A 17,409-nucleotide genomic window follows, 5' to 3' on the forward strand; every position below is an offset into this window, starting at 1 on the left:
ACCTATTAATGTGGCTGAAAAGCTATCTTTCTAACCGGACCCAAAAAGTCCTGTTCAAGTGCAATCTGTCGGAATCGTTCGGAGTTTCCTCCGGCGTACCCCAGGGAAGTCATCTAGGCCCTTTGCTCTTTGCACTTTTCATTAATGACTTGCCACAGACAATATTATATTCCCATACTATAATGTATGCGGATGATGTAAAACTTTGCTACACTTACTGTCCTACCGATTTGAGTTCCTTGGATCTTCTTCAGGCCGACTTGGACTCGTTCCAATGTTGGTGCACAACAAATTTACTAGCTTTAAATTGCTCTAAATGTAAGCATATGACATTTCACCGAGTGAAGCCAGCATTGAAATCTTATGTAATAGATGGTACGCCTTTGGAGCGTATATCTATTGCAAATGATCTAGGTGTCCCTTTTGATCCGAAATTGAATTTTAACATGCATATTTCATCTATAGCCAACAAAGCGTTGGGTTTACTTGGATTTGTTAAAAGATGGGCTAAAGAGTTCGATGATCCGTACCTCACTAAGGTTCTTTACACATCGCTGGTTCGTCCAATACTCGAGTATTGCTCATGCGTTTGGTCCCCTGTTTCTCAAAAGCATATAAAGCGTCTTGAGTCAGTTGAAAAGCAATTTTTGATATTTGCATTGCGCGGCCTTAATTGGGACTCAAGTCTCCACCTTCCTCCATACAGAAGTAGACTTCTTCTTATTAACTTACCCACTCTGGAAAATCGGAGAATATTACTGGGGGTATTGTTCATCCATAAGCTCATTATTGGAGAAATTGATTCCGCGGACCTCCTCAGCCGCTTGTTTTTTGCGGTTCCCCCTAGAGTATCCAGACACTACGTTCCTTTCTATTTACCCCTTTGTCGACGAAACTTTGCTAAAAATAATCCTCTTCTTATCTGGTGCGCGCACTACAATGACTTGTATAGCTGCATAAGTCTTGAATGTACTTTTGCCACTATACGTAATGCAATACTTGCCTATCTAATTTAAGAGATACAAGCTAATTTAATTTGCCGGCATTTTATTCCTTCGATAAAAAACAGGAACTATCTCGCTTAAGGATGGAGGAACATTTATCAACATGTATCATTAAGAAGGAACAAGACAGTACTGTGTTGATTGGAATCTGGTGCATTCCAACAACGTAAAAAAGATGCTTTTTCATGAGTCACTGACCGGAATCGTATGCATTCCGGCAGTATAATCTTATGGGTCAGGCATCGAGCTGATTGGAATCCGGTGCATTCCAACAACACAGGTCATATTACTTTTTTATGCCTTGTGATGGCGTATCCTCATTACACTACTCTTAGCACTGCCGGATTCCCATGACATGCTGATTGGAATCTGTTGCATTCCAACAGGGAGATTGGAATCCACTGCATTCCGAAATCATGCTGAGCGGAATCTGATGCATTCCGCCAGTATAAGATTTCGGCATAAGATCTTATTTCTGCTCATATTTCTTATTATTATTATATTCTGAAATTAAATAGTAATGTTCATTAATATTTCTTTGTTTGTAATATAACATTGTTGAAAGCTCGATATATCTTAAATTTTATCTTTTGAGTTGTATAATTATATATGTTTTATATTATGCAGTCGACCATAGTTTGTCGTCGACTTTAAATAATAAATAAATAAATAAAAAAATAAAAAATATCTCGAAAAGGCTTCCACCTATAGAACTAAGGCCCATTCCCTTTCCAAATATTTATTAACACCTTTCATTTGATATCCATATCGTACAAACAAAGTCTAGAGTCACCCCTGGTCCACCTTTATAGCGATATCTCGAAAAGGCGTCCACCTATAGAACTAAGCCCCACGCCCTTTTGAAATACTCATTAACACCTTTCGTTTGATACCCATATTGTACAAACGCATTCTAGAGTCACCCCTGGTCCACCTTTAACCCCTGGTCCACCTTTATGGCGATATCTCGAAACGGCGTCCATCTATAGAACTAAGCCCCACGCCCTTTTAAAATACTCTTTAACACTTTTCATTTGATACCCATATCGTACAAACATATTCTAGAGTCACCCCTGGTCCACCTTTATGGCGATATCTCGAAAAGGCGACCACCTATAGAACTAAGGTCCACTCCCTTTTAAAAAGACTCATTAACACCTTTCATTTGATACCCATATCGTACAAACAAAATCTAGAATCACCCCTGGTCCACCTTTATGGCGATATCTCGAAAAGGCGACCACCTATACAACTACCACCACTCCCTTTTAAAACCATCATTAATACCTTTAATTTAATACCCATATCGTACAAACACATTCTGGAGTCACCCCTGGTCCACCTTTATGGCGATAACTCGAAAAGGCGTCCACCTATAGAACTAAGGCCCATTCCCTTTCAAAATACTCATTAACACCTTTAACTTGATACCCATATTGTACAAACGTATTCTAGAGTCACCCTTGGTCCACCTTTATGGCGATAACTCGAAAAGGCGTCCACCTATAGAACTAAGGCCCATTCCCTTTTAAAATACTCATTAACACCTTTCGTTTGATATCCATATTGTACAAACGTATTCTAGAGTCACCCCTGGTCCACCTTTATGACGATATCTCGAAAAGGCGACCACCTATACAACTACCACCACTCCCTTTTAAAACCCTCATTAATACCTTTAATTTGATACCCATATCGTACAGACACATTCTAGAGTCACCCCTGGTCCACCTTTATGGCGATAACTCGAAAAGGCGTCCACCTATAGAACTAAGACCCACTCCCTTTTAAAATACTCATTAACACCTTTCGTTTGATACCCATATTGTACAAACGTATTTTAGAGTCACCCCTGGTCCACCTTTATGCCGATATCTCGAAAAGGCGACCACATATACTGCTACCACCACTCCCTTTTAAAACCCTGATTAATATTTTTAATTTGATACCCATATCGTACAAACACGTTCTAGAGTAACCCCTGGTCCACCTTTAAGGCGATAACTCGAAAAGGCGTCCACCTATAGAACTCAGACCCACTCCCTTTTAAATAACTCATTAACACCTTTCGTTTGATACCCATATTGTACAAACGCATTCTAGAGCACCCCTGGTCCACCTTTAACCCATGGTCCACCTTTATGGCGATATCTCGAAAAGGCGTCCACCTATAGAACTCAGACCCACTCCCTTTTAAAATACTCATTAGCATCTTTCGTTTGATACCCATATTGTACAAACGCATTCTAGAGTCACCCCTGGTCCACCTTTATGCCGATATCTCGAAAAGGCGACCACCTATACAACTACCACCACTCCCTTTTAAAACCCTCATTAATACCTTTAATTTAATACCCATATCGTACAAATACATTCTAGAGTCACCCCTCCTCCACCTTTATGGCGATAACGCCAAAAAGCGCCCACCTGTAGAACTAAGCCCCACGCCCTTTTAAAATACTCATTAACACCTTTCGTTTGATACCCATATTGTACAAACATATTTTAGAGTCACCCCTGGTTCACCTTTATGGCGATATCTCGAAAAGGCGTCCACCTATAGAACTAAGGCCGACTCCCTTTTAAAATACTCATTAACACCTTTCGTTTGATATCCATATTGTACAAACGCATTCTAGAGTCACCCCTGGTCCACCTTCATGGCGATATCTCGAAAAGGCGTCCACCTATAGAACTAAGACCCACTCCCTTTTAAAATACTCATTAACACCTTTCGTTTGATACCCAAATTGTACAAACGCATTCTAGAGTCACCCCTGGTCCACCTTTATGCCGATATCTCGAAAAGGCGACCACCTATACAACTACCACCACTCCCTTTTAAAACCCTCATTAATACCTTTAATTTAATACCCATATCGTACAAACACATTCTAGAGTCACCCCTGCTCCACTTTTATGGCGATAACTCCAAAAAGCGCCCACCTGTAGAACTAAGCCCCACGTCCTTTTAAAATACTCATTAACACCTTTCGTTTGATACCCATATTGTACAAACATATTTTAGAGTCTCCCCTGGTTCACCTTTATGGCGATATCTCGAAAAGGCGTTCACCTATAGAACTAAGGCCGACTCCCTTTTAAAATACTCATTAACACCTTTCGTTTGATATCCATATTGTACAAACGCATTCTAGAGTCACCCCTGGTCCACCTTCATGGCGATATCTCGAAAAGGCGTCCACCTATAGAACTAAGACCCACTCCCTTTTAAAATACGCATTAACACCTTTCGTTTGATACCCATATTGTACAAACGCATTCTAGAGTCACCCCTTGTCCACCTTTATGCCGATATCTCGAAAAGGCCACCACCTATACAACTACCACCACTCCCTTTTAAAACCCTCATTAATACCTTTAGTTTGATACCCATATCGTACAAACACATTCTAGAGTCACCCCTGGTCCACCTTTATGGCGATAACTCGAAAAGGTGCCCACCTATAGAACTAAGCCCAACGCACTTTCAAAAAAAATCATTAGCCCGTTTCGTTTGATACCCATATTGTACAAACGCATTCTAGTGTCACCCCTGGTTCACCTTTATGCCGATATCCAGAAAAGGCGACCACCTATACAACTACCACCACTCCCTTTTAAAACCCTCATCGTACAAACACATTCTAGAGTCACCCCTGGTCCACCTTAATGGCGATATCTCGAAAAGGCGTCCACCTATGGAACTAAACCACACGCCCTTTTGAAATACTCATTAACACCTTTCATTTGATACCCATATTGTACAAACCCATTCTAGAGTCACCCCTGGTCCACCTTTATAGCGATATCTCGAAACGGCGTCCACCTATGGAACTAAGGCCCAGCCCCTTTTAAAATACTCATTAACATCTTTCATTTGATACCCATATCGTACAAACAAATTCTAGAGTCAAACCTGATCCACCTTTATGGCGATATCCCTAAATGGCTTTCACCTATAGAACTATGGTCCACTCCCTCATAAAATACTCTTTAATACCTTCCATTTGATACACATGTCATACAAACACATTCCAGGATTACCCTCGGTTCATTTTCCTACATGGTTATTTTCCCGTATGTTGTCACCATAGCTCTCAACTGAGTATGTAATGTTCGGTTACACCCGAACTTAACCTTCCTTACTTGTTTTAATATAATGAAAAGTAGTCTACAGGTCGCTATTGGCGTTCCTACATATGTTGGGCCAACGTCAAGTAATGTGCTTGATATCACATTGAGCTCTGCTCAGCTTGCATATATCTGCTTCAGCATCCCTCTAACAAGGATAGGAGAAAAATCCTAGGGAAACAGGCTGATACAAACTCCATAAATATGTAGTAGCAAGACTTGGGCAACCTAAAGAAGTTACCACCGCAGAGGAGTTGGAAGAGTGGAAAAAGTTCTTGTCAAAGGCGCTGACAACTGCGTACAACAGAGCTTGTCCTCTGAGAAGATTCACGGGAAAGGCACAGCCACCATGCTGGATTAAGGAGTTGGGGACTTCTTAAAGGATATTTTTAAGCTGGCAATAGCAGCGGATATCGAGGAGTGCTAGGACGAGTACGGAGATCTGTTGAGGATCTGCAAACGTGAAATCAGCTGGTCAAAGAAGGTTTTATATAAACATTTCTGGGCGGACATTGAATGCTATAGTGAAACGGCAAGGCTAGGGAAGGTCATATCTAAGAGAAATACAGTCCATGGACTGATAAAATAGGACAAGGAATGATCACATAGTAGGGAAGAGTCCCTTGACGCGCTTCTTAACACACACTTCCCATCTGGAGACGAAAGAGTTATGTAACAACAACTACACTTCACTGTACGGAGAAAGCAGTAGCAGGGCTTTTGAAAAATACCATAATTGAATAGGCGATAAAACTGTTCGGCAAGCTCAAATCGCCGTTTCCACATGGGATATTCCTTGCTATGTTGCGGATTACGGGTGGAATGATTGTAGAATGACTTAATATAATCTTTGAGGGTTGCATAAAACTGATCGCCTCCGACAGTCTTGGATAGCGGCTCAATTAGATTTCATATCGAAAGCGGGAAGAACAAGTCATCTGCACTCGAAAGACTTCAGGCCTATTAGTTTGACATCTTTTCTTTATATAAAATCAAACATGAATGAAGCATTCATTATTCTCTTTGGCATAACGCTCTCACAGTCGATACTGCATTGCATATGGTGGTCATGAATATAGAAAAAGCGCTGCTGTATATGTCCTAGGTGTTGTGGTGGACATTGTGGGGTTTTCAACAATGTCTCGCAACGAGCAATCATACCCACTATAAACTCTATTGAAATACATCCAGCTCTAACAAATGTCGCAATGGGGTCTATGCGAGGCCACAAAATCTGTAAACAGAGTAGCGTCGCATACACCAAACCCACGGCGTATGCAGATGAAGTTTCTGTCATAATAAGCGGTAGGTGTCTACCAACAATCATCTCTCTGATGGATCAGGCGCTTCAAGATGTGCATGCCTGGGTATCTGGAGTCGGGCTAACCGCAAAGCGGAAAAAAACCGATCTAATATTATTTACTAGGAAAAATAAGGTCCCTAATTGAACTAAGCCTAAGCTTGGAAGGGTTACCCTACAAGAAAAAAGCAGCACAAAATAGCTAGGAATTATACTAAGTAGTTGTGGTGGAAAGTCAGTGTTGAAGAGAGAGCGAAGAAAGCCTCGGTGGCAATGTGTGCATTGGGTATCTATTGCCCGTACTTAACTATAGGGTTCTTGTTTGGTAAACATCCACACAAAAAAGTACGTATTCCAAAAAACTTGAGGGAGTATGCAGATTATCAATGCTAAGCATAAAGCGAGATCTAAAAACTACCCCGACAGCAGCATTGCATGCCATTCTGCACATCCCGCCTGCAGACCTATTTGACAAAATTATAGCGTTAGCAACCGCAACAATGCTTCGGGCAGCTTGAGTACAGGTCTTATGGTCGTAGCAGCATAGTGCCATCTAATATAGGGAGAACGGGCTATATGATCCCGTACTTGAGCTTCGAAGGACATCTTAGGGCCAAAATAGAGCCGGAGGGTTGGCGCAAGGGTGCTGGAAAGGCGGATCACACTATGCACGTGTATACCGAGATCCCGCAGGCTTCCAGATCACTGTAGTGTCTTTCAGGCGGAAATTGTAGCCGTGAAGAAAGCACCACAAATTTTAGAGGAAGCGTGCTTAAGCTGTAGTTGCGTCAATATATATAGATAGTCAGTCCAAGATCATGAGCAAATCCTACTTTGATAGACTGACAAAGTTGTTTGTATCTTTAAACGAGAAGACTTTAGGATCACCTTGGGCATATCAACTGGACACTGCCTTCTGGCTTCACATGCTTATAAGTTAGGCCAGTAACAGCAGATGGGCAGATGTAGGAAGTGCGTCTGCACGAATAAACGGTTGAGCACGTTCTGTGTTAAGGTCTTGCGCTCGCCAGGTCAGCTATTAAGCTAGGACCTAGAACGCTTTTACTATTCGCCAATAGCACTGAGTTATTTCAAAAAACAAGTCCTGGTACCTTGTTGGGGAAATTAGTGTTTGATCGTTAAACAAATTCTGGTAACACTATGGACACTTTCAGTCTATGTGAGGTTTTTATTGACCGGCCAGTTCAACCTAACCTAAACCATCATATGTTTTTTTCGCGATATCTGCTATAGAAAATATCGGATTTCCGCTCTTGGATTCGTGATCCTGAAACCAAAAATCGTTTTGAGTACCTTTTTCGAAGTACAGCGATTTATTATTTGTTGAAGCTGAAAGTCATTCTATAAGTTTTTTTGATATAATCTGCGACATGTTTATTTAAAATCTTATTGCAAAATCCTTGTAGTCCAGCTTATTTATGGTTGTACTGTTACGCAGAACACACTTCTCAATTTTACATCCAGGTGAGCCCTCTTTGGAAAGCCAGATTACCCTATAAAGAGAAAGAAAACAAATTTTGGAATTTAGAAACAATAAGGGTACTCGTTATAATGCAATATGGCTCGTAAAGCATACGTCTCAAATTTACATAGCTTGAGGTCGGTATTCGAGGCCAATGCAGAGAGGCAAACTTCTTTCTGTTATCTATTCAGATATGTATACTTATGGCTGAATTCGGTAATTCAGTCTCATCTCAGACTTCTAAATTTGGGATTTTCCATTAGAGAAAAAGTTGTGGCAATGTATGTAAGATGATTTCGATATCCAGTAAGCGAAAGTCACAAAAAAACTCACCAAAACAACAAAATTCACCAAAACACACAATTTACTTATACATTGAAGAAATTAAGTAACACTGCTTTTTGGCAACTCAACGTTGGGTGGTGGCTGAACCTGAGAAGGCTGGTTGGTATGACGAATCGATATATTGGGCGGTTTGGCAAATGCGAATGAACTTATAGTTGTTATCTGGGTCAGTACAATATGAACGTTTGTGTGTATGTATATTTGTAACGTTAAACGCATTCGAAGTGAGGTAAATTCCACACAACACTATACCACCGGCCTTTCAAGAGTCAACGTATATAATTTGGCGCTTAATTATTTACGGTCACTCTAGTGTCATTGATATAAGTGTGCCGTGTTGTTTAAATTTACGTTTAATGACCCAGTCAACTTGCTTGGTGTTACCAAATTTTACATTCTTTTTGTTTTGTCTTCATTCCATTGTAATTTATGTCATAGTGGTAACTTGATGCTAAAAGTAATGAATTGTTTGCTTATTTGTTCTTTGCTTTTATTTGTTTACATTTGCTTTACATACAGTGCATATTATGCTGATTCTCGTTTATTTTATATTTGTACATATCATGTTTTTTTTTTTTTGCACTTATTGAGTTAACATTTCTTTATTGTTGGTTTTTTTTGTTTGGTGCTTATTGGGAGTAACGTGGAATGCTTATTTGTATAGTTAGAAAATTTTTGATTAACGTATTTTGGTTATTATTGAAGGTTTTGTACTAGTTTAAATTAGTTTCTTATCCTTATTGGTTCTATCATTCTATTTAGTAAATTATGCAAAACTATTTTCCTATCGAAATTTTTCTATGTAGATAAGTTAAGGTAAATAAATTTTCTTATTACTTAACTTACGGGGGCCTTTTCCCTAGTTAACTAAATTTCCTATTCTACCGAGGGTTAGAGTAAAAATATTTTTCCTATTAATATTTTATATTCTACCGGGGGTTGACGTAAAAATATTTTTCCTAATAAATGAAATTATGACCTCTTTAATAGTGAGATTTTCTTAGATGAGACCCAGGCAACTTATAGTTATCTCTCTAATGTAGTGTTTCTATCAACTAATAAATGATTTAGATTTCCTTACTATTTCTATTAAACAAAGATTTTTCATTGTTATTTCATTTCATTTGGAAGTTTAATTAAGAAAAAATCTGTAACTAATGATACTGAAAATTGAAGACCTGTAATTGATGGAGGAGCAAGGTAGTTTATAGTAGTAGAAGTAGTTCAGGTGATGGTTAAGAAGGAAGGTACAGTGGATGCAAAAATTTTCATATCTTTATGTCTGTCGCATTTTTCAGCAATATTTTTGATCTTATATGTCATGTGATTTCTGCGGCGGCCTCCAGGACAGAATAGTAATGATTTTATGAAGAATTTCTTGTGTTTTATCGCAATTTGTCACTTGCATAACTTTTAGAGTTAATGCAATTATTTGATCTTTGAGAACTCGGGTAGCTTTTTAATTTATAAATTCGCCTACTGCAGTATGTATTAAATTATTTTTCACCAATTCGTCCTCAGGACAACTGTGCTTTTATTCTGTAGAAGTCCTTAATTGCATGCACAACCTGATAAGCAATTGTCCTAAGTCCATCTTATCATTAACAATCAGGTTGCTTGTTTGTCTTACGCTACCATTTTTCTATGAAAAGGAGCCCGACATGTCTCGTTGTTGCAAATTTATATAGCGTTTCACATATATTTTAAGGTTCTCTTCGTTACTTTCCTTCATTCTTGCTGTTGTTAAGGGGTGGGTTTATAGTTTTTGTATTTTGCATATATACACTGACACGAATTTTATCAGGGCTGTGGTATAAATTTTCTACTTTGACAGCCTTGATAACATCCATAAGAACTACCTGATTATCTTTGTCTTCAATGATACCAGGAGCTTTTAAAGAAATTTGTGCAAATTCTTGATTTCCCAGCTGAATTATACAGGGGTAATGAAACTGTCTTTATTGTTGATTGGAACATTTTAGGGTTTACTATGTGACGAAGGTTTATTTTTAATTGTCTACTGCTCTTCCTTGAATTGGATAAAAGAATTTTAGATACGGTCTGGTACGGTTTTCAGCTGCCTATATTTAATTTTCATATAGGTTTTTAGTAACGTAGCTATTGAAATGGTCAATAGTACGATTACGCAGATTAAAACTGCTAGCCAAACATCTGGAATGTTTGGAGCAGCTTTTGTTTCTGGTTGAGCTGGTGGTTCATATTTTAATATTCTATTTTCTGTTTCTTTATTTTCTGAGTTTCCTGAATTTTCCTTTCCTAATTCATATCCGGCTAATGCTATCATTATGCCGTGTGCTATCTTTGTCCACCAAGCCATGCTGAAATTCTCAAATATTATTTTTCTACTTTTGTGAGAAAGGGGCTAAATTTAATTTTTAACTAATTTTTTTATTTTATCCTTTATCCTATGCATTCCATTTTACTTTTATTATTTTTTCCATATTTAGTTGACATTATAAAAGTATAAGAAAAATTTTGTTGGAAAAATTTGTTTAGCTTAAGATTTTTAGCATTTTAATGTAATTTTTTTTTTCAATTTACAAAATATTAAAAATCAATTTCTATGCCATTTTCAATGATAGCGTGTTAGATTTTAATATTTGAAATTTTCTTTTTCTAATAACACATTTTAATTTTCTTGCTACTTGTTTTTTTTTCAAAACTTTTTTCTTTATATTTTGACAAGGTAGCTTTTTACATTATATTTTTTCAATTAATTACAAGTCCTACTTTAAAAAAAAATCCTAAGCAAAAGCAAAAGTTTTTGCTCATGGTTAAGGCCGCTCAATTGATTCTAAATCTTGAATATACTTATTTAAGGCTAACAGCCGCCAGTCGTTCTTGAATCTTCTTTCTTTTGCTGCCAGTCTAATTGTAAATTTTTTATTCCACTTCTCTATGCTGCTAACTGCTTTCCTTTTTGCTGCCAGTCTATTGGTCAATTTTGTATTCCACATCTTTTAGGCTGCCAATTGCTGTTGCTGTTATTTTGATGAAAGTCCATCAAATCTCTTCTGGTTGTTGAAAGTTCATAAAATCTCTTCTGGTTTCCAATGCTTTTGTTGTATTTGTTTATACCAGTTATAGAATGGAATATCCTCTAGCTTCGAACCAGTTTGTTGCCATTACTTTTCAAGAAACTTGGCAGGATCTCTTCCAGTAGGACATTTTTGCATTGCTAGATCAGCAACTTCATGCTTAAGGATTGAACTGGCAGGATCGCCATGTAATAAATGTTGAATGTAAATGAAGAGAAATGCTGATGAGTAGCGTTAAATTATCATTCTTCGTTTATTAAAGAAATTCATTTCTATTTATACAAAAGTTCTTAACCTAGACATAAATAATTACATTAATGTTTACATACTGAGAAATACATGATTTCATAATAAATGATTGTTTGTCAGCACTTTATTGTAGTTACCTATATATTGTCAATATGATCCGCACATAAGCTGGGTGGTATGACGAATCGATATATTGGGCGGTTTGGCAAATGCGAATAAACTCATAGTGGTTATTTGGGCCAGTAAAATATGAACGTTGGTGAGGTGAATTCCACGCAACACTACACCACTGCAAAAAAACATGTTGCATGTTGTATTCAAATAGGAACAGTATAACTTATTTACTGGTATTTGAGGCAACCTCAAACAGTGGACTTGCCAGATCCTAGCTTGGCAGGATCGTGGTAATTTGTCGAGAAAAGTTAAATTTCGGCGAAAATATGCTGCATAGTGTATTCAAATAAAATTTTCATATTATGAGAGCTGGCAACGCCCCGACCTCAAAAGTACCGACTTGCCACCTCCTATCCTGGAAGAAACCCTTGGCAAGTCGGTTCAAAGAAGGAGCAATTGCACCAAAATATGTTGCATAGTGTATTCAAATAAAATATTCAAATTATGAAAGCAGGCAACGCCCCGACCCAAAAAGAACCTATTTGCCACCTCCTATCCTGGAAGAAACCCTTGGCAAATCGGTTGAAAGGTGGTGCCTACATCTTTTACCGGTCTGAAATTTTGCAGTAAGGGTAATCTCTATTTTCTCATACACGTGGAGGAAAAAAATTTGCACGTTTTGTAGCCCATAAATTAAATAACTGCGCTCGTCCGATTTCACTTAACAACTGAACTTTATTTCCTCATCTTTCCTTGAAGCTTGTCTGACATATCAATACACATACATTTTTAACAAAGCACTCGATATATGTTTGCACATGCGTAAGAACGAATAGCATCTATTATTAAAGAGACATGATGAACCATACATTTACATATGCGTTAGAGTGAATTACCTTACAATAGTTACAAAGTTATTAAGAGTAAAAGAGACAATAAATAAGAAGCTTGAGCTAACGACTATTATTTAAATTAACACTGTGGTACCACTTATTTATATACGTATAGTATATGCATGCTTCTACAACATATAAATGGGCTAACTTGCTACAATTCGACCATTCTGAACATTAGATCCCCTGATCTTGAGTGTTTTTTAAGTTTGTGCTTTTATTAAGCCATGGTCGTATATTTGTAATAGCCCAGACTCCTTTATATGGTATCCTGGACTGTTGGAAACCTTCCATATCCTCCAAAACGTATCGGTCATTACGTAAAACTTTTGAAATCTTATAGGGTCCTTTAAATTTAGGAATTAACATTCTACTTACACCCGCCGTTGAATCAAAATTTTCTGCAGCTTGTGCTCTAATCTCTCTATGACTTTGTTGGGCGGGTTTGGCTCCTTCTTCTATCAGTTCTTCACTAAGCAAATCTACGACTTTTCCTCGTTGTTTAACACCAAACAGCATTATGCTTGGATGCTGCTTTATTGTTCGGTGAATGGTATTATTCAAAGTGTATTCAACAATTTCCACCACATTGTCCCAATGAATATTTCGTTCAGTGTCGCATAGTTTTGCTATCATACTATAAGTTGAAAGATCTTGATCTTCCATGTTTTTACACTGCTCTTTATTTTATTTCGAACACTCCTTTTTATAGCTTTACTATTTCAATTGTCTTATATAATTACTTAGCTTCAATTCAGTGTCCTACGTCAATTATTTTCCACACAGCTTTTCTAGTTTATTTCGAGAACTTCTTTTTATAGCTTTATTATTTCACCCAGTTTTCTACTCAGTTTTTGGTTTAATATGGCCAAAAGAAAGAAGGAAAAAAAATGTTTATATTTGTTGCAGGCGACGGGACAATCTTACGTCTGAGAATTTGTAGCCCATAAATTAAATAACTGCTAACTAAATAACTCGTCCGATTTCACTTAACAACCTCATCTTTCCTCGAAGCTTGTCTGACCAAAGAGAATAAATATAATAAGAGCCGTCACTCGTTATTTTTTGGCCATTTACTCGATGTAAACTGTGAGGTAGTCGCTACTTTTGTTTTATGAGGGACAGTTTTGAATTGCCTTTCATTTATCCATACGGTGTTGTCATTTATGCAAACGTGTTTTTTGGAAAGAGAATTAAATAATTAATTAAATACAGTCGGAAAAATAAACACAAATACCCCAGGAAAATGTATAGAAGACATTTATAAACATCTCGTCCAAAAAAAAAGTAGCAACTACCTCATAGTTTACATCAAGTAAATGCCTAAAAAATAACGAGTGACGGCTCTTATTATATTTATCGTCTTTGGTCTGACATATCAGTACACATACATTTTTAACAAAGCACTCGATACATGTTTGCACATGCGTAAGAACGAATAGTATCTATTATTAAAGAGACATGATGAACCATACATTTACATATGCGTTAGAGTGAATTACCTTACAATAGTTACAAAGTTATTAAGAGTAAAAGAGACAATAAATAATAAGCTTGAGCTAACGACTATTATTATATTCAGTTGAGCAGAGCTCACAGAGTATATTAACTTTGATTGGATAACGGTTGGTTGTACAGGTATAAAGGAATGGAAATATATATAGACTTCCATATATCAAAATCATCAGTATCGAAAAAAAATTTGATTGAGCCATGTCCGTCCGTCCGTCCGTCCGTCTGTCGGTTAACACGATAACTTGAGTAAATTTTGAGGTATCTTGATGAAGTTTGGTATGTAGGTTCCTGAGCACTCATCTCAGATCGCTATTTAAAATGAAAAATATCGGACGATAACCACGCCCAGAAAAAGTGCAATAATTCATTACCAAAGCAGATAAAGCGATGATATTTGGTAGGTGAGTTGAACTTATGACGCAGAATAGAAAATTTCTAAAATGTTGGATAATGGGCGTGGCACCGCCCACTTTTAAAAGAAGGTAATTTAAAATTTTTGCAAGCTGTAATTTGGCAGTCGTTGAAGATATCATGATGAAATTTGGCAGGAACGTTACTCCTATTACTATATGTATGCTTAATAAAAATTAGCAAAATCGGAGAACGACCACGCCCACTTTTAAAAAAAAATTTTTTAAGTCAAATTTTAACAAAAAATTTAATACCTTTACAGTATATATGTAAATTATGTCAACATTCAACTCCAGTAATGATATGGTGCAAAAAATGCAAAAATAAAAGAAAATTTCAAAATGGGCGTGGCTCCGCCCTTTTTCATTTAATTTGCCTAGGATACTTTTAATGCCATAAGTCGAACAAAAATTTACCAATCCTTTTGAAATTTGGTAGGGGCTTAGATTCTGGGAAAATAACTTATTTCTGTAAAAAGGGCGAAATCGGTTGAAGCCACGCCCAGTTTTTATACACAGTCGGCCGTCTGACCTTCCGCTCTGCCGTTAACACGGTAACTTGAGCAAAAATTGATATATCTTTACTAAACTCAGTTTACTAACTCAGTACTTATCTGAACTCACTATGTATTGGTATAAAAAACGGTCGAAATTCGAATATGACCACGCCCACTTTTTCGATATCGAAAATTACCAAAAACGAAAAAATGCCATAATTCTATACCAAATACGAAAAAAGGGATGAAACATGGTATTTGGATTGGTTTATTGACGCAAAATATAACTTTAGAAAAAAACTTCGTAAAATGGGTGTGGCACTTACCATATTAAGTATAAGAAAATGAAAAAGTTCTTCAGGGCGAGATCAAAAGCCATTGGAATCTTGGCAAGAATACTGTTCGTGGTATTACATATATAAATAAATTATCGGTACCCGACAGATGATGGTCTGGGTCACCCTGGTCCACATTTTGGTCGATATCTCGAAAACGCCTTGACATATACAACTACCGCCACTCCCTTTTAAAACCCTCACTAATATCTTTAATTTGATACCCATATTGTACAAACACATTATAGAGTCACCCCTTGTCACCTTTATGGCGATATCTCGAAAAGGAGTCCACCTATAGAACTAAGGCCCACTCTCTTTTAAAATACTCATTATCACCTTTCGTTTGATACCCATATTGTACCAAAGCATTCTAGAGTCAACCCTGGTCCACCTTTATAACGATATCCCGAAAAGGCATCCACTTATAGAACTAAGGCCCACTCCCTTTTAAAATTCTCATAAACACCTTTCATTTGATACCCATATCGTACTGTAACGAATTTACTTGCAAATCCTCTTATTTGCAACCCTCTGCTAAGTTCGAATCACTAAACTGTTGAATAAATAACTCCAATATTTAATAATGCAAAATGGCCTTTATTAAAGTACTTCACAATAACACTTATACTTTGCAACTAGCTGGCTTAATAACCAAACTGATTGATAGCTCAAATGAAACTGAATTCTCGCCTCTACTGTTCTCGCATTTTTATGCTCTTTGATTTCCTAGTTGCATACTTCTAGGCTTTTCCATTCCAGAACTTACTAGTTGGTTTCTCAGCTACGACTACAGATGTATAATTTGTATAGCTTCTCTCACACGCCATGCGCTTGTATGTGTGAGCGACACTTCCACAATTATAATTGCCTAGGAGCATCTCAATAAGATGTCTGCATGTGTTTGGGCATCTCATCTTCGCTGCGCGTACGTACATATGTGTAGACATAATGATTGAATTATTGATGTGCGTACAGTCACTGCTTAGCATCGGCTTAGAGATGGCAGTACCCCTTAGTGTTGCAAATATTCGTAACACTGCCCTCCACCTAAGTCTGATCGACCCGAACAGACAAATCTCTCGATCTAACCGCTGTTAGCCTCTCCAAATGAACCACTTTCATTTTGGTTCGTGGTTTGCCAATGGTTTGAATGCGGTACACTACATCGTTGATCCGTTTTACAACTTTGTATGGGCCTTCCCAGTTACACTGCAACTTCGGGGACAAACATTTTTTTCGTTGTGGGTTGTATAGCAGCACCAAATCTCCTTCCTAAAAACCTTCCGAATTAATTGTTTTATCGTACCTCGCTCTCATCTTGTCACTCATAATCTTTGCTCGTTGCCTTACTAGATCGTGTATCTCGCTCAGCTCTTCTTCCAAGACACCAGTGGATTTCTTGACATTCCTCTCCGCATCGGCATCTATCCCATACTTCAAATCAGCTGGCAGTCGAAGGTCATTGCCAAAAATTACCTTTGCGGGAGTTTGGCCCGTTGTGTCATGTACTGCCGATCGGTAGGCCATCAAGAATAATGATATGTGTGTATCCCAGTCCTTATGGTTCTTGTCTACTACTTTCCTTAAATGTTCCTCCAAAGTTCTATTGAAACGTTCCACCATACCATCGGACTGAGGATGCAATGCAGTTGTCCGTGTTTTTCGAATGCCCAACTTCTTGCATATTTCTTGGAACACAGCTGATTCAAAATTCCTGCCTTGCTCAGAATGTAACTCCATTGGTACACCATACCTTGCAACCCATTCGTTTTTAACCACTTCTGCTTCTGTTTCTGCTTCTTGGTTTGGGATTGGGTATACCTCTGGCCATTTATTGAAATAATCCATAACCACCAATACGTATTTGTTTCCGCGGTTGTTAGTAGGAAATGGACCTGCGACATCCAGGCGATCCTTTCAAATGGTGCACCCGAAATATACTGCTTCATCTGGCCATGACTTCGGGTTTTGGGCCATTTCGCTCTGGTGCATACCTCGCAGTTGGCAATCCACTCGGTGACCGACTGACGGCAACCAACCCAATAGAATCTCTGCTTAATTTTCTCGA

At 37.7% G+C, this 17,409-nt stretch overlaps 1 protein-coding gene across 2 annotated transcripts in view; it reads right to left on the reverse strand.

The window, feature by feature from the left end:
* Window positions 1-7,749: 7,749 nt before the first annotated feature.
* LOC137240318 (acylphosphatase-2) overlaps window positions 7,750-17,409 on the reverse strand; it is a 459,684-nt gene continuing 450,024 nt past the window's right edge. Inside the window, exon 4 of one of the 2 annotated variants that reach the window (XM_067766383.1) lies at window positions 7,750-7,952. In XM_067766383.1, coding sequence (XP_067622484.1) covers window positions 7,838-7,952 — 115 coding nt within the window. In that variant the 3' untranslated portion in view covers window positions 7,750-7,837. The remainder of the gene's footprint in view (window positions 7,953-17,409) is intronic. The other variant, XM_067766384.1, reaches the window with a different exon arrangement.

The sequence above is a fragment of the Eurosta solidaginis genome, chromosome 2, assembly GCF_040869045.1.
Source record: "Eurosta solidaginis isolate ZX-2024a chromosome 2, ASM4086904v1, whole genome shotgun sequence".
NCBI lineage: Eukaryota > Metazoa > Arthropoda > Insecta > Diptera > Tephritidae > Eurosta > Eurosta solidaginis.